This window comes from Camelina sativa, chromosome 20, assembly GCF_000633955.1.
Source record: "Camelina sativa cultivar DH55 chromosome 20, Cs, whole genome shotgun sequence".
Lineage (NCBI taxonomy): Eukaryota > Viridiplantae > Streptophyta > Magnoliopsida > Brassicales > Brassicaceae > Camelina > Camelina sativa.
In genome coordinates, this window is record NC_025704.1 from 4,366,512 (window position 1) to 4,384,075 (window position 17,564).

General features: G+C 37.7%; 2 protein-coding genes, 1 non-coding gene and 1 pseudogene across 4 annotated transcripts; 2 read left to right on the forward strand and 2 right to left on the reverse strand.

Moving 5' to 3' along the window:
- On the forward strand, positions 1,761 to 7,608 carry LOC104769250 (annotated as a pseudogene).
- On the reverse strand, positions 8,192 to 8,273 carry TRNAS-GCU. The gene has a single exon. It is a non-coding gene; the product is annotated as a tRNA-Ser (tRNA).
- Positions 8,418 to 10,291, forward strand: LOC104769252. Its single transcript, XM_010493416.2, has 7 exons — positions 8,418 to 8,561; positions 8,780 to 8,849; positions 9,088 to 9,247; positions 9,330 to 9,411; positions 9,499 to 9,715; positions 9,794 to 9,858; positions 9,931 to 10,291. Exons 1-7 carry the CDS (start codon positions 8,490 to 8,492, stop codon positions 10,186 to 10,188), a joined length of 924 nt encoding a protein of 307 aa, XP_010491718.1. The 5' UTR covers positions 8,418 to 8,489; the 3' UTR covers positions 10,189 to 10,291.
- LOC104769251 (kinesin-like protein KIN-14A) lies at positions 10,281 to 17,385 on the reverse strand. Of its 2 annotated transcripts, none has more exons than XM_010493415.2 (23): positions 16,989 to 17,385; positions 16,666 to 16,789; positions 16,463 to 16,549; positions 16,183 to 16,353; positions 15,957 to 16,063; positions 15,685 to 15,816; positions 15,399 to 15,577; positions 15,128 to 15,289; positions 14,872 to 14,963; positions 14,590 to 14,741; positions 14,185 to 14,358; positions 13,942 to 14,088; positions 13,633 to 13,806; positions 13,454 to 13,522; positions 13,224 to 13,279; positions 12,923 to 13,130; positions 12,562 to 12,753; positions 12,262 to 12,453; positions 11,823 to 12,173; positions 11,540 to 11,638; positions 11,297 to 11,437; positions 11,046 to 11,204; positions 10,281 to 10,920 (listed from the first exon to the last, which is right to left on the reverse strand). In XM_010493415.2, the coding sequence occupies exons 1-23, from the start codon at positions 17,208 to 17,210 to the stop codon at positions 10,492 to 10,494; spliced, it is 3,819 nt and encodes a 1,272-aa protein (XP_010491717.1). In that variant the 5' UTR covers positions 17,211 to 17,385; the 3' UTR covers positions 10,281 to 10,491. The 2 variants fall into 2 exon arrangements, with proteins under 2 accessions (XP_010491717.1, XP_010491715.1); XM_010493413.2 differs by having other exon boundaries at positions 12,923 to 13,133.

Consider the following 17,564-nt stretch of genomic DNA (forward strand, 5'->3'; position numbering starts at 1 on the left):
AAACAGCTGAAGCGGCTAAGCTTTCAATAGGGGACAACGGCAAGGAAACATAGACTGTGCATTGTGTCGTAATCAAGGAAGTCCTCTGCTTCCTTACAGATCCTTGACATTGTAAGGACGGCGGTTTCAGGGTGAGCTCCGGCGGCGGTTTCTCCGCTTAGCATGAGTCGATGAGATACTCATGAGAAGTCTGAGAGATGAAATACTTCAAAAATTGTTAGGATTGTGTTTGTTCCTGTTTTGGATGTAAATTACGTTAAAATCTAAAGTGAAACAAAATCCATTGGAAATAGAATAACAACAATTTTACAAGTGCTTTAAAATCAACCCACAAATGTTTAATCCAATAACACCAAATTTTATTGTATTTTTTAGAATACCTAATTGAATAACGCTGGATTTTGAAATACACCCAACTCCATTAAAATACAAGGTTGAATAACACCCCCTAAATGTACCACAATAAAAATTCATTTTCTGATCTACCATAAATATGAGGTAGAATGACGTTTTTGTCCTCCTGCTAATATGGAGGGTCTTGTAGACAATTTGGGGAATACAAACTTGTCCATTAGCTTAAATTACTTGTCTAGAACATAAATAAATAAAGGACTAGTTGTCTCTTCTTTGTGGGAGTTTAAAACTGGTCCACCCAGTTAATAAAAATGTTGTTTCCTAGAATTTTTGTGAATCATCTATTGCATGACAAAATTAATAGAGGACAAGTGGACATTGTGGACAAGTGTAAAACTTGTCTATCAGGTAAATAAAGTATTGTCTTTGTAAAATAACTTGTCCATAATAAGATTAATAGTGGACAACCTGGTACGTTTAATTAGTCCATCAGTCTTGCAAGGAGAAGTGGAAGACTATGCCAACGACGAATGGTTAGATCCGGTAGTGAAAGTAAGATCAGCGACAAAACTAAAAAACAAGGGCCAAGAAATATATATGAGGAGGCGATCTGGCGATTCAATTCCGTGAAATCGGACTATGAAATCACCAAATCCAATCGGAATATAAAAAAATCAAAACAATCAATCGCGATGAATCGGGATTATTCTGAAAAAAAAAACAAAGAGAGAGATCCTTGGGGGGATTGAAAATGGAGAAAACTCATGTGTATGTGAGATCCTTGGGGGGATTGAAAATGGAGAAAAGCCGGCAAATCAGGGTTCTTCCCTGTGTGCTCGATAATGATGATGACGATAACGATGAAAATAGATAGATGAGATTGTAACTTATAAAGGGGGGTATAACAGTCATTTCAAAAAATTCTAGTGATAGATCTTGAAAGGGAATATTGAATGTGGTACATTGGCTAAGGATGAGTTTCTAATGTGGCATAATAGTTAAAATTCTCATAATTTTTTAGTGTGAGTCAGCAGCTTCTTGTCACTTCACTTGTAAAGTCAGAGAACTCCGGCTGGATTGCTGGGCCTTTGTTGCGCATAATATGGGCCTTTTGAAGTCCATTGCGCATAATTTTTGTTGTACTACTACTAATTAATATAGACATTAACCTATTAATTACGCAATTATGTTTTAATAGATATTCATTTAATGCATTTCCACTTATAGTAAAAAAAAAAAGAAGTATATTTACATAAATTTAGTAAACATAACTAGTTAAAAAATAATAATTAGATATTAAAAAAAAGATTAAAGTAAAAGTGTATTTATTTATTTATTTATTAAAAGTGTAGAAACAAAATGGAAATCCATAGTTACTAGTTGTATGAGTGATGGCATTGGTTAAAAAAAGCTGGCCTTTATTGAGAAGTCCATGTGGTCAACGTGAGTCCTAAACAAATCCAGAACCTCAGAAACATTTACAAAAAGAGGGTTTGTTTTGTTTGTTTGCAACGACGGTTGGGGAGGGAACAAGCTCCGTCTAGGCCGGTATGGAAAGAGCTCGTCGTCTTTTGGCCACGACATCAGTTTCACGCTAAAGCATTTTAGTCTTTTCTCCCGTAATAAGAAAAAAAACCAAACTTTTTTGCCATTTTTNCAAACTTTTTTGCCCTTTTTTTTTTTTTTTTTTGGTGACAGAGAGAAGACGATCTTCATTGTTTTTTTTTTTTGGTTATGATAAAAATGATTGTAAAGACCGATTCTTTATTTCTTCTCCGTAATCGTAACTCGTAATAAGAGTGACTTGTTTGACCAAAAAAAAAAAAAAGTTTGCTTTAAGGACTTCTCCGATCATTTTTTTTAACACTTGCGTCTCTCGTGGTCGTCCAAATCTCTCTGTTTCTTCGCACTGTAAGCTAAAAAGGACTTTGCTTTTCGTTTCAATTTTTGTTGCTTCTAATTTTGGGTTTCCTATGTTGATTACTGTTTAAGTTCATTTGGACTCCGTGGAAGATTATATTTTTCTTTTCTTCTCTTGGTTCGTTGCACTAGAATTTGACCCTTGCTACATTTGTTTCTTCAGTTTTGTTTCATGTATCTTTGCCATGATTGATTTAAGGCGTAGGCTGTATGAGATAGAATCGATTCATGGTTTTCTGTTTTTCCCATGCACTTGGATTGATGAATATAGTTTTAAAGTGAAATGATCTGCCTTTTTTAATAATCTATTGGAATTGTTTAATAACCTCAGATCAAAGCTTGAAGCTGCATATATAATAATGTTCAGGGAAAGTTTTCAAAAGAAAGGTTTACGAGAGGTATGTGAACCATTTTTGCAAGCTGCACTCTTTAGAAAACTCGCAGTAGTAGTGTTTTGATTCAGTTGCTCTCGATTCTTGGCTTCTTAATTAGTATATACTGTGATGAGTTATATAATGTTAACACAGGATGGTGCTTCGAGAGGAGGAAATAGTAAGCGTGTTGTTCCTTCTGATTCTTTTGATGATGAGACATACTCACCTCATTGTGCAGATGGTTTGTCTGACTCATCATCCAGCGCTGAAGCTTCACATGTACTCTCTCTTCTGGTCTCACAAGAAATTGTGATTCTTTATTGGTTATCTCCAATTTTACAGTGATTCTTACCTGATTAATTCGTTTACAGGAAGCAAAAAAGGAATGTGAAATTCCTATTGTTGGTCCATCTATACGTAGCTTAGAACCAACAAGAGGAAATGCCGAGACTGGAAGTTTAGGAACGATAAAGAAGGAGACCTTTCCTTCCCGTTTTCCCACCTTTCATGCAAGGTGATGAGTGAGTTTTACATACATATCAATATATAATGCTTTTCTAATTCAATAATTTCTCACTTACTTTTTCATTGAATGTAGTGAACAAGGTCCATGGTCTGCAATGATTTCCTATGAAGCCTGTGTAAGGCTCTGCCTTCATTCATGGGAAACAGATAATGTCAGCGAGGCTTCATACTTTCTTAACAATGATTGCGCATTAATGCGACAGGCATTTGGGTGAGACATATGTTTTGGTGTTTAGTTTTGTTCAGATCTTTATGCATTGGCCTGTTGTTTAATGTTGAGAATAAAACATTTAGTTTGCAGAATTTCTTCCTTCAGTCTGAAGAAGAACTACTCGGAAATAGACCTTCTAGCTTGGTTACTGAGACAACTGCTCCCAAATTTAAGAGAAGTGTTGGAAAAATTAAACTTCAGGGTATATTTATCTATCTCTTTTTATCTGTTTTCCATCTCATATCATATTTGCTCATATGATCTGAAGTGTGTAGCTCTACAGTTGGTAGGATCAAAATGGAATCAGATGGACAACCTGGTTGCAATATTTCATCACTGAAGCATGAAACTGTTCACCAGCAATTCGTGGAGCTGAATTCTACTTTGTCTTCTGGATGGAAAGCAGTTAAGAAAGTTCATGTTGCTCCTAGAGTTCCTTTGAATGGTTCCCTTTCACGGAAAAGTTTGGAGTATATGCGCGCCTGTGCTCGCTACCTCAAACAGGTCTCAAAAGTCCTTCAAAAAGAATTTGCTACATCTCACACCGGACCACGTTCTCTCAAAGCATTACAAGGTATATTTGGTTGCACTTTTACTGGTGTCATTACTGTTTCTTCTTCGTTTCTGAATGACATATCTATGAAATTCTTTTATTGTCAGAAAATTTTATGTGTTCATTAAGGCTAAAGAGCTCTGCCGAGGAGGATCAAGTTAAAACACAACCTGGATCTGGCGAAACATTTGTCTTGTACGTTTCCTTGTACATTTATGATTTGCCTTTATTATAAAGCGGGAGTTATAATACAGTTTCCCTTGTAGCTTACCAGATAGTTTCGGTGATGATTTGATTGTTGAAGTTCGGGATTCCAAGGGGAAGTTTTGTGGTCGTGTCTTAGCTCAACTAGCAGCTATAGTTGAGGAACCGGTGAGTTTTTTTGTTAAGACTTAATTATGTTGTGTCCACATGATGATTAAAATATAAAGTTTTGGCTGTTGTAGCAGAACGATCTTAAATGGTGGGCAATATATCATGAACCAGAACATGACCATATTGGGAGAATCCAACTTCATATAAACTACTCTAGCAGCTTAGATGAGAAAACTAAGGTACACGGTTTTTTATTCCACATGAGAGCTTCTTCCAACCATCTCTAATTGTATACTGACATACTTCCATTCATATTTAGTGTGGGTTGGTTGCAGAAACTTCAGCATATGACTTGGTCTTGGAAGTGGCTATGAAAGCTGAGCAATTTCAGCGCCAAAATCTGTTGATCAAAGGGCCATGGCGCTGGATGCTAACTCAATTTGCAGCCTATTACGGTATTTCAGATGCATATACAAAATTAAGGTAATTTACAGATTTTAATTTGGTAACCAAAATTTTTTCATGCACTTAAGTTGATGTTATGCAATATTTTCTTTTCTGATTTGCAGATACCTTTCATATGTCATGGATGTCGCCTCGCCTACTAAGAACTGTCTTGATCTCATATATGATTTTCTGTCGCCTGTTTTAATGAAAGGGAATCACAAGGCTGTACTGAGTCATCAAGAGGTGATTATATTTGACTTTTGTTGTTCTTAATCATTTAGGATCACGTTTTGCTACTCAAGTAGCTCACTTTCCTTTTGGTGCATTGGACAGGATCGCCTTCTTAGGGAAATTGATGAACAAGTTCAGCAGATTCTTGCGTTGACATTCGAGAACTACAAATCTCTTGATGAATCTTCTTTTTCTGGAATCAAAGATGTTTTTGAGCCTCCTACAGGCATTCCAGCACCTGCTATAGAGCCAGCTATCAAGCTTTATGGTCTTCTTAACGACGTGTTAATCCCCGAGGCACAGCTAAGACTTTCCAGATACTTTCAGGTAAAATCAGACAGACACACACGGAACCTCTCTATCTTTCTCACTTGCCTCATAATTTTTATTTCATTGCCCTCTTTCAGGCTGCTTCAAAGAAGAGGTCAAGAAGATACTTACTGGAAACAAAAAATATACTCCACAATCATATTGAGGATGCACAAGGCACTTCTCATCAGAGGATGAAGTCTATAATTTTGAGCATTAAGAACGAAATCTTAACTGATATAGCCATCCATAACTACAATGTACTCCCAAGGTTTGTCTAAGTTTCATATATACAGCATTAATATTACTAAAGTAGTGTATCTCTCTGTTGATTCTCTCTGTAATCTCCAAAGCAGCTTTATAGACCTTCCAAAGCTTTCGGCGGCAATATATAGTGTGGATCTATTCAAGAGACTGAAGGAATATCTGATCGCATGTTCCCCTCCTTCTCCATCGCCTCCAGTTGTCGACCTTATCATTACAACAGCTGACTTTGAAGCCGATCGGTCTGGCTGGAATTTAGAGTAATATTTGCTCTTACTTTTATCTGAGTACTTACGACTTTTAAATGTACTTTTTAGACTTTTTCTATTACTGATAGGACTTTCATCTTCATGTTGGTAGTCCGATCAAAGGTGGTGTTACTGCCAAAGAGCTTTTCCATTCATATATTACTACTTGGATCGGAGAGAGAAAATGTTATCTTTATGAATTCTGCAAGTCAGAAACGGTACTTATCTTGCAACAACTTTTCTATCGTGCTGCTGACACAAGAATGTATGTTAAAGCTTTGACATCTGCAATCGGATACATTTTGATTTTTTTTCAGGCAAAAGCATGTAGTGAGATTCAAGGCTTGACCTCTCCCTTTGTCGATGAGATGTATGAGTTACTCAACTCGACACTTGATGAGTATGATATCATCATCAGGCGTTGGCCAGAATATGGGGCATCGTTGGAGAAAGTAAGTTGAACAATGCAAAACTTGAAAAGAGTCAGTAACTCTGTTACCGTGTTGTGTTTGATGAGTTTCTCCTTCTTCCATGTCTCAGAAGTCAGTAACTCTGTTAATCAAATACGACCAAACTTATAAATGTTATGTGTTTCCGCATGGAAAGGTTATAGCGGATGTGGAGAGGGCTATTATTGAAGCGTTGGAGAAGCAGTTTTCTGAAGTCTTGTCTCCGTTAAAGGAAAGCAAGGTATCTGCCCTGAAGTACGTCCAGAGATTGACACAAAAGGGCCAACCTAACCTCTACTCTGTTCCAAAAGAGGTATGTCTACTGGTTTTTTTAACTTAGAAGTTTCATTTAGTTAGAACTAGTGTAAGAAAACTTTAACTTAAACATATTTGCAGCTTGGAGTTCTTCTAAATTCCATGAAAAGAGTGCTTGACACATTACGGTCAAGTATAGAGAATCGGTTCAAAGTATGGAACTCTTATCTCCCTGATAAAGAAAAGAGAGTTTTGGGAGAGCGGCTGAGCGAAGTGACTATACAGTTAAGAACCAGATTTAGAAGTTACATGCAAGCGCTCGTGGAGAAGCTTGCAGAAAATGTCGGTCAATTACTCCTTTCCTTGCTGAACTTGTTTCTGAGAATTTCTGTATTGTGCTTTCCTTGAGAAAAACTCTCTTATGTAACAGACGAGGATACAAAGCCACATGAGAATGAAGAACATCATCCACGACTTGCAGGAAATAACAGCAGAACCAGACATTAGAAACAGAATGCAGAGTTTGAAAGATTTACTAGACAAGACAATTGATCACCTGCATTGTGTTTTGTCACTCGATCTGTTTGTCTTAATATGCAGAGGAATATGGGACAGAATGGGACAGGTTAGGAAGGCAGACTGCATCACAAACCGTTGGTTTCTTGCATCATTAGTTTTCATTATTTTTATTCTGATTTTTTTTTCTTTTCAAAGGACGTGCTTCGGGTTTTGGAAGACAGGAACGACCATGTGACTTGGCACAAAGGCCCGAGAATCGCAGTTTCTGTAACTATCTCAACTCTTTCTTTATCACTGGAAAGAAAATATAAAAAGGTGTCTCTTCCTTATTGTTAATATGGTGATTTTGCAGATTTTAGATGAGATATTTGTGACTCAAATGCGAAGCTTACTTGGAGATTCGTTAGAGGAAGAGAATTTGGAGGCACCAAGATCAATGATGGAGCTTCGGGCAATGCTTTTGTAAAGATTCAGCTAACTATAGGGAAGGCTGCTGCTACAGTGCTACTACTGAGAAAGAGAAACAGAGGAAAAAGTTATAACAGTTAAGCATGGTCTAGTTAGATTAGCGAGGACTTGTTATGCATATGTTCATTATATGCTTTTAATAGAATGATTACATAATTTACATATACATACAAACTCAGGGATCATCGTATCGTAATCAGTGTTCAAGAAAGCGGTCTAGGCGGCCGCCTAGGCGCCGTCTAGGCGCTAGGCGCTCAACAGACGCCTAGATGACCGCCTAAACCGCTTAAAATTACATTAATTAAATTTTAATATTTATTTTTGATTTTTAACTATATATTTAAATTATTAAGTTTTATATCAGTATACGTAATTATAAATGTTTATATGTTGTTAATAAAACTTAAATAAATGTATTTTTCTTAATTTTGTTTATAATTTTTAATTTTTTATTTTTCTAACATATATTTGTACATAATTTTTTATATATAATGTTTGATGTTGTAAACGCCTAAACCGCCTAAAAACCGTCTAGGCCTCGATTAGGCGTTCTAGGCGCTAGGCGCTGGGTCACCGCCCAGATACCGCCTAGCGCTTTCTTGAACATTGATCGTAATCAGGTTTCTTAAAAATGGAGGGGAAATTTCAAAAAAAAAAAAAGTTATAACAGTTAAGTATTATTAAAAAGTTATAACAGTTAAGTATTATAACAGTTAAGCATGATTAAAAAAAAAAAAGGAAAAAACGTTCGTCGCCTGAGAGATTCGAACTCTCGCGGGGAGACCCCATGTACTTAGCAGGCACACGCCTTAACCACTCGGCCAAAGCGACTTTCTTGTACAATAAAGGATGTTTTAATACTTAAATTGATCTGGTACTAGAGCAGCAAAGCGTGTAGCTTACTCGCGTACCCATACACTTGTCTGTTGCGCGCGTGGGGTATGCGTTGTGGTTGTGGTAAAGAGTGAAACCACTTGCGCTTTGTTTCGTCGATTGGTCTGTTTCTTCTTCTTCTTCTTCTTCTTCTCCTCGCCGCAGGAAGAAAGAATGATCTGTTCCTCGCAGATCTCACAGCCAATGAATGGCCTCAAAGACATTGTTGAGAAGCGAAATTTTAAGGTTTTAGCTCTCATCTTGTCTCAGTTTTTACTGTCTTTTTCGATCATTATGTTTTCGATTCAATTGATCTTTGTTACCTAATGGGTTTCTCTAATTGTATAATATGCGCCTTGTAATTTGGTAAAGCATACAACTTTCTGAAAAATTGGATTAAAATATGTGAATCATCAAACATCTAGTGAATTGCTAAACTTGGTGAAGTGTGTAACAACTCACAGGCATGGCTCTTAGATCAGTATGGGGTCCTTCATGATGGCAAAAAGCCGTACCCGGGTGCGATATCGACATGTACGTCATCGTTTCTTCTATTGAGGTTTTACATTCTGTAGTTGGTATAAAAACCAATTCTTTCACTGTTCAATGTTTAGGGGTAGGACTAGTCAGAGATGATTTGGCAATGAGTATCTTGTCCAAATAAGTTGTGAAATCGATCATTATGCTTTGAGATCTTCCCTTTATTGTTGGTTTTACTTACAGATTTCTTCGTGTAATAACTGATCTAACTTTTGTTTACTTGGTGTTGCAGTAAAAAATCTTGCAACAGCAGGTGCCAAAATCGTGATCATTAGTAATTCCTCTAGACGTGCTTCAACTACAATGGAGAAGTTGAAAGGCCTTGGCTTTGATCCTTCTTTCTTCACCGGAGCTATAACAAGTGGTGAACTAACCCATCAATCTTTGGAAAGGTTGTTTACCAACAACTTTTTTCTTCCCAATATAGATGCTTTTTACTTAGTTGAACTTACTGATGATAAGTGTATGTTATAGGAGAGATGATCCTTGGTTCGCTGCACTAGGAAGAAGTTGCATTCACATGACTTGGAGTGACCGAGGAGCAATCTCTTTAGAGGTTACTTTTCATCTTTGTTATTTGGTTGCTTACTGTTTTATCAATGAAGGTTTAGTAGTAGGTATTTGATGTAGTTTTTTGTTTCAGGGTCTAGGTTTAAATGTTGTGGAGAATGTAGACGAAGCTGACTTTGTTTTAGCGCACGGCACTGAAGCCTTAGGACTTCCTTCAGGCAGTGTATCTCCAATGCCTCTTGACGAACTTGAGAAGATTTTGGAGAAATCTGCAGCTCGAGGACTCCCCATGATAGTTGCCAATCCAGATTACGTGACTGTTGAAGCAAATGTTTTTCATATCATGCCAGGTACATTTACTTACATCTCTGAAACTATCCAGTTATGATGGAAGCATATAAGCAATCTCTCATTCATGATTTATACAGGTACACTAGCTTCTAAGTATGAAGAACTCGGGGGAGAAGTGAAGTGGATGGGAAAACCTTATAAGGTTTGAATGTTTGACTATCAACTTGTTACTTTGTGTCTGTATAATGGTTTGTTGACTGTTTGTATTTTGCAGATGATCTATGAGTCTGCTATGGCAATCGCAGGAGTTGTCAATCCATCCGAGGCTATCGCAGTAGGAGATTCGCTACATCATGATATAAAGGGAGCAAATAATTCAGGAATTGAATCAGTATTCATCACAGGAGGGATTCATGGTAATGAGCTTGGTCTCACTTCGTTTGATGAAATTGCAAATCTGGACTCAGTCAAGACCCTTACGGCTAAACACAACGCATTCCCAGCTTATGTATTATCAGCCTTTAAATGGTAGTTTAGTTTTCATGTACAAATCATATTATTGATTCTTGATCTACATTTTACTCTACATTATTGATTCTAGAGTAATTCAGAAAACTCACTTGCTGTTGATATAACATTTATTGCTGTGTGAATGAGAGTAAGATACAAAATGAAGTTACATATTACACAAATGAATCTGGAGCTTAAAGGTTAGCATAAATGCGCCGAATTTGCCCAGCCATTAACCTCACAAGAAAGAATAAATACACAAGGAATCTCCGTTGCTGGATAATATCACTGCAAGATCTCTATGCCATTTCACGACTTAAGTATCTTAATCCAGTTCACTAACAAGGTCCCTAAGAGAGGGAACCTTGATGGCCAGAGTTTTGTAGAGTCTAGAGTAGCGAGCTCTTGTGCCATCAGCTGTTTTAGCTAAAGCCAGCAAACTTAGAGCTTCGGGTAATTGCGCAAACATTTGTTTCATTTCCTCTAAGCTCATGTTTACTAAAACAGAAGGTCTTGGGACAACTCTGACGATTTCCCCTCCCTTGGGCTCTTGAACTCGTGCATCAGCCTTGATCACGAGCTCTGAGTTGGTGTTGCCTCCACATTTTATGATGAATGGGGCTGATGAACCTGTGTTGAATTGCAAAACATTCCACTGAGATACATCAGTTTCACCTGAGGATATTGATTCTAATGAGGGCCTCCGGTCGTGTGATCGTTCGAGAAGATTACTGTCCTCTTGTTCAGGAATCGTCTGCGGTCAAGAGAAACAAGTTAGTTTGTTCGATTTCTAATCCGGATATCATCATTATATCAGGTAGAGTTCTTTGTATCCATGGTAGGTTCATGGAGAAACTATACATGGAAATAAAAAGGTACCTCGACCAACTGGTGTGCTGTAGCAATTTCTCTTTGTGCACATGGATGATCGATATCAAGAAGAGAAGGCATTCGCTCAGTGAGTTCATCAAGGGCCTCAAGTAATGCTTTCTTCTTGCTTTTACTCAAAACATGGACAGAGGCTTGTCTTGTAATTTCCTGTAAGATGCAAATTAAGTTATTGACCAAAAATTAACCAAAAACCAAGATCAATTATGAAGCAACATGGTCTCAGATGGAGGTATAAATACCTTGACTTGCTTTAAAATGCCATCCAGAGAAATGAGAGATGCTAATCTTGAGTCTTCAGCTGCCGTCGAAGGGTTTGGAACAGGAGAACTGCCTTCTTCCAGGTTAAGCAAAGCTGCATCGCTTCTCATTTGTTGTAAAATCTGAAAAAGAAAGCAAAACAAAAGTCAGAGCACAAGAACGTTTTAATTAAAAATTAAAGCAACCCAGAACTCTGTCATTTATTTTCAGGCACGGTGGTGTACCTTTCTTCTTTTGTGGTCAACAGACTCGAGAGCTGATCGAAGCTTAGCCACTTGACCAGCATCTTCTGCCTCTTCTGCCGCCAAGGTGCCAGCAATATCCTATAACGCGGTTCCATATTAATCCTCATTCCAAACTAATTATGCAGACTAAAACCTTTGATCTCAAAATAAACCTTAGACCACAGCATCAGATACTTAAAGACATCTTTTATTTCAAACCATTGAGAATGTCTATCTGCCAATTCCACTCAAGTTATCTGTTTTGACCAATGACATCGCATACCTTCATATGCTGCATTTGAGAAGTATAGACACGTTTTGCATACTCAGACAGAAGCTGCCCGAGAGCATCTGTGTGAGGTGACACCGCAGCCCCTAGTCCAGCCATCCAGCCATCCATAATTGCCGTGGAAAGAAGCTCTAGTTGGCCACCAGTTCCTCCCGAGACATCATCTGCGGTCACGGAAAGAAACTCAAAATGTTCTGCAAGCCATAACCGAATCTGTCGCTGCAGTTCACCAGCCGGAGTGTGAACAAATAATGCAGCCAAGGCTTTGTTCCCAACAGCAAAGCTTTTGGCTTCATCTTGCATTTCCCGCAGCTTAACTCCAGTAACTTGCTGCCTCCCAGTATCCTAGATGATTACACTCAAGAGCATAAGTGTCTCTTAGGTAGACTCGAGCATCTTTGAGAATCAATTGCGCTTCCAAGGTAAATTTTACCTGTTCAAGTCCACGCATTCTTGATACCACAGATGCCAACTTGTTTTTCCTTTCTGGTTTTATATTTACTTTAAAGCCATGGACCTGCGTATCAAGATATCGAACTGGTGATCTACCTGGGCTGCTACCCCTGCTAGTGCTTTTACTTCTACCAGTATTAGGCTTCTCAAGAAAGCACTCGACAGGAGAGACCTAAATAAAGAAGATAGGTTTAATTTTTCCAGGGGAGATAAAATAGTCATACAAGCCAAGGCCAAAGCTAAAATAAAAATCAGCTACGAGTCGTCTGCCTATGCTCACCCTGATAGACTGAAGCTCAGGTGATCGCGCCAGTAAGGACCTTATGTATAATATCCTAACTCGGGAAACAAGCATGGTATCCATTACTCTTCTTGGTTCCATTTTACTAATAAATGAAAAGACAGAATCTCTGATCTCAGCAAGGATTTCATGCTCTCTGGAAGCACCAGCCTTGATGACAGCTGCCAAAACCTGCAAGCCAATAATAAGAAAAACGCTTCCCAAAATAAGTTGATATCCAGAGTCCATCATAACCTTCACTCTCCAAATAATGATACAAGGTTTAGTGGTGTCATTTCACATAAGCATACCACTGAACCGTCTAAAAAGATAACAAAACAATTAGCTATTAACCAAGTACCAGCATTAGTAGCTTGTTTGCACCGTCAGCAATGGCAGCAAGACCTTCATATTCTTCAGGGTCAAAGTCGTTCAATGCAGCCGTCAAATATTCTCCAGCTGGTGTGGTCTTTACTATATCAGAGCCAGATTTTACTACAGTAATTGCTCCGTCATTTTTATTTGATCTAGATGGTAGAGCAACAGCTTCTTCCGAAAATGCTTCTCCCCTACTATTTCTCTCGGAGAGAGAAAATTACATTTAGTCAATAAATCGAAATACAGAATAAGAACTCAAGTGTTCAAACGGATCACGAAGTCACCTGTGAACATTGGCAGGCTGATTATTTGGTGAGGCTTTTGATGAGGGACTCAATCCCTAAAACAAAAAATGAATACGAAAGTTTTATAAATGGAGTGCAGGGAGCAAGGAATATTCTACGTGCATAGTGTTGAACATACAGTAGCAATTAATAAAGAACAGATGTAAATTAATTTATATGACATTGAAGCATGCTTAATTCAGCATAACTGCACAGGAGAAAAGAACTACCTGGGTCGAAGCAGCCATTGATCTTTCTGTTAATCTGTCAAACAACTTTTCGTTTTCTTCATGCAATCTCTGCAAAAAACATTGGTCTCATCAGATAAATGAACTAGTGCAGATATCAACGCTTCAACCAGAGGGAAAAAAACTCCACCAATCAGAATATGTTCAAGACAAAGCAGAACCTCAATTAGTGCATCACGTTTTTTCAGTTCGTCCTCCAGTTTCTTGGTAACAGAAGAATCAATTGTGGTGTCAGCTGCTTTTGGTATTGAAGAAGATTGTAAGGCATCTCCTGTTTTTGTTGTGTTGGATTTAACGGCTTCACCGACTTGTGATTCCAAGTCTATAATTTTGGCCTGAATCAAAATTAGATAAGATACAGGAGAATGATATTACTACCATGTACAGAGAAGTCAACAAATTCAAAATCAATTGCCTTGCATAGATCTTAAACTTTAGAGAGTAGCTACTTATATTCGTGGAGCACCAACCTGGAGATTTTGAATGGTGGAATCTTGTTGTTGCATTTGCAGCTTCTGTTCCTGATCCAACTGTAAAAATTGAACTATTTGATTTCTTAACTGAGAATTCTGCTCCTTCTCTAGTCTATGTTTGTCTACAAGCATAGTATTCTCTGACTGCATCAAGTACAAGACGGATAATGAGCAACAAACGAAAAGGTTATAAAGAATTGTAGAAAAGTAAACAAGAAGAACCCAGGTGAAGCTGATAACCTTCAAATCTGATTGCAATGTAAATGAAACTTTCCACGCCCTCTGCACTTCACTGTAGAGCAATACACACTGGTCATTTGCATCTTTAAGTGCTTGTTTTAAGCCCACAACCTCTTGTTTCAGGTTCTGATTTTCTCTCTCTTTCTCCAACAGCTCCTTCCGAGCATCACTTGCCTGCATGACAAAAGGTTATCTATGTTGTAGCAAAAAGTATCTCTTGAAACAGGACAAGCTAGTTCAGTGTGAGTTTATATTGTGTTCTGTTCTCTTAGATATTGGGAATTTGGGATGATCTAGAAAAGGGAGAGATAAAACGAACAGATCAATCAAGCCAAATCCTGAACTACACCATCTGACATATGTGTTCTCGTTTCTTAATTGTTTATCTTTTTCACTTTCACTTACCACATCTCTCCATTTCTTGATTGTATCTCGATTTCCAAGACTTGGTATAGTATTCCTAGCTCTAGCAGCATAACTGAGAGATGCTATTGTTTCAGACAAGTTTTGTGCACTCGGACAGATGTTAACAATCATCAACGTTTTGGAGCTTCCCCCTACACATCAGGATATTGCATCTCAGTTACAACGAGCTTCAAAAAATGGTGGCAAAACCCATAAACAAAGAAAAAATTGAGGGTGAAATAAGAGGATAAGATGCATGTATTGAAAAGAAGAAAACTTTACCTAGTGAATCTGCAAGTATTCTTGTAAGCATTGAATTCTCATAGGGAATTGAATCCTTTTCTGACGTCAATGAAGATAAGACATCTCCCAACCTATAGAACCAGAGATATATGCAGTAAGTTAACAGAATAAATTATTGCGTTGAAGCATACACATGGAAAAATTTGTCAGACCTTTACATGATAAAGATGTAGAAGGTATATAGCTTACTAGTAAAGAGGAGTGAAGAAAAGAGAGAAATAAAAATCTGACATACGTTGAAATCGAATTCATGACATGCAACAGATCAGTGACATGGTCTCCACTGTCATCTTCCACGGTTAAACCTTCACTTCCAGCCATGTCAACTAGAGAAAGCTTACTATATATGTTTTCTCCAGTAATCGTGTTACTATAGTATATGTGTATTGTGACAATCCTGCCAAGAGAGAAGCCATCCATTAAAGACATGTGAATAGAGAACCTTAGCAGAGAATTATCTCAATATAACAAAAAGAGTAACATTTCAAGTACAAAATAAAACATACAGATGGGTCACGTTAAATTTTGATTTATCATTGCCCCGGTTCTGAAATGCAGATTTTAAGACTCTTAAGAACTCCAGAGGATTATCAACTTTTTCCTGTCTGAGCTCTATAACAGATTCGTCTAAACCCATGGTTATCTTCGGCAAGTTGCTCTGACTGTCCAAAAGTAGATCTCTGATCTGAAAATTAAAGTTGCTGAATTAGAAGTTTCAGATTTCATTACAGAAACATCTTGACAATATAATATAGGCCGAAAGTATTAGTACTCCGGACACAATTGGAGCACCTGTTCATTATAGATCTCAAACACTGAAAGAGAGAAACTAAATCGAGATGTGGAAGTTGAATCAGAATTGGCTAGGTCGAAAAGTTCCTCAAAACAACGTGCATATAGACCACGGTCATGATTTGAACCTTCCTGCGAACAACAGTCAATAAAGTTGATTCAACGAAGAGCCATAGGGAGATAACAAAACACTGTGAAAATAGACAGTAACAGAATTCAACAATATGTGACATATTTGTAATCTTTTAGAGGAAAAGGAAAAGTATGGTAACCAATGTGTATGTTTTCCCTGCATAAGTTTGTCCGTAGGCAAACATGGAGACGTTAGATCCATCCAGTGCAGATTGAACAAAAGGTTGGACATCGCTGAACAAGGCAGCTGAGGAAAAATTACAGTATAAGTACAGAGATCACATTGTTGCAGCTTTTGTAGATTGAAACCAGAAACAGCTCATGAAAAAAGGAGAGACTACATTAACAACGAACTACGGTACTCACCTTGTCCAACATGAGGTCCATAAACTCGGTCAAACTCAAAGTCCTTCTTGGGATTGGACAGAGACTCATCATTAGTGTTTACACATATAGTGCAATCCCCAGGGAACTCTATAATAGAAGGACCTTCATCCTCAAACAATGGCCTTGCACGGCAAAATACCTTTATATTCCCTGAATTACGAAAAACAATTCCACATTAATCAACAGGTGAACCTATACCCAAGAAAAAAAAAATATAAATTTAGAAAGACTGATGATATTGGTTAAGGAAGCTTGGTACCTTTGGCTGTTAACAAGTCATTGAACAGTCTTTTCTTCTCATTGATAAGTGGAGATATCCTAGCCTCAGTCTCAAGGGCAAATTGATCTGTGGTGGTTTATGTGGATAAATAAATACAACACACTACCAAATTTCCCAACACACTTACAACAGACTCGAAACAAACCTAGTGGTGTAAAATACTGGTGAAACACAAAACTTACCCAATTTACGACTTTTATCAGCGAGAACACCTAAATAACGGGTAACCCGGTCAAGCTTTGCATTAGAATACTCCTGGAGATCAGTAGCTTCTTGTCTCAAGACCAAGTAATCTTCTTTCGCAAGCTGTTCAACCAAGTCAAATACTTTTCTTAATAAGCAATGGCTTCAACAATCAACACTAAATTTCCATCAAATCCCACAAATATATGATGATATAACATCTACAGACTCAGCTTACACTTAGAGAGATTAAAAAGCTAATTAAAATCAAAACCCAATCCAAGTATACTATGGAGTGAAAAAAGGGAAGTGACATATTCACCTGAACTTTATCCTTTAATCTGTTAACCTTAGAGGCAAGCGCTAGCTTAGGCGGAGGAGAGGGCGTAGAAATCGAGTTCCTCCGAAGCAGCGGACCAGTCGAACGGTGACCGCCGGCATCCAATAACGAAGCGTTAGAAGAAGAAGAAGACTTCCTGGGTTCGAACCCACTCACCTCCCAGTTCCACCTATTATTGTTGGCTTTACTCCTTTGATCCGCCATTTCATCCACAAAAACTCACAGCAAACAATTAAATTAAAAGCAGCAGCTTTTGAAATTCGAAGCGGAAGATGAATTCAAAAGTTTTTGAATTTTATTTTCTAGAAAAATCCTTTGATTTTTGCTTTTATTTAGATTTCGGCTTCTCACTTCGGATTTTTTTTTTCCCTCGGGTCTGGTATACAAAAACATTCCAAAACAAAATGAAAGGCGGAGAAGCTCCTTTTGATGAACTTCATACGACGTCGCTTTCGGGAAAAAAAAAAAAAAAAGATAAAAATTTAATTTTTTTAAATTCGAGAAAATTGAATATGAGGACAACGCCGAAGCTTTTCAGACACAAATATTTTGTGATCT

What these genes read in the sequence shown, in the direction of transcription:
- LOC104769252 (XM_010493416.2), top strand. Translation starts at nt 8,490, where the DNA reads ATGATCTGTTCCTCGCAGATCTCACAGCCAATGAATGGCCTCAAAGAC. An exon ending in TTGAGAAGCGAAATTTTAAG is followed by an intron (nt 8,562 to 8,779) that starts GTTTTAGCTCTC and finishes AACAACTCACAG; the next exon opens with GCATGGCTCTTAGATCAGTA. An exon ending in CCCGGGTGCGATATCGACAT is followed by an intron (nt 8,850 to 9,087) that starts GTACGTCATCGT and finishes TTGGTGTTGCAG; the next exon opens with TAAAAAATCTTGCAACAGCA.
- LOC104769251 (XM_010493413.2), bottom strand. Translation starts at nt 17,210, where the DNA reads ATGGCGGATCAAAGGAGTAAAGCCAACAATAATAGGTGGAACTGGGAG. An exon ending in TGACTTGTTAACAGCCAAAG is followed by an intron (nt 16,354 to 16,462) that starts GTACCAAGCTTC and finishes TTCGTAATTCAG; the next exon opens with GGAATATAAAGGTATTTTGC. An exon ending in CATTGCAATCAGATTTGAAG is followed by an intron (nt 14,089 to 14,184) that starts GTTATCAGCTTC and finishes TACTTGATGCAG; the next exon opens with TCAGAGAATACTATGCTTGT.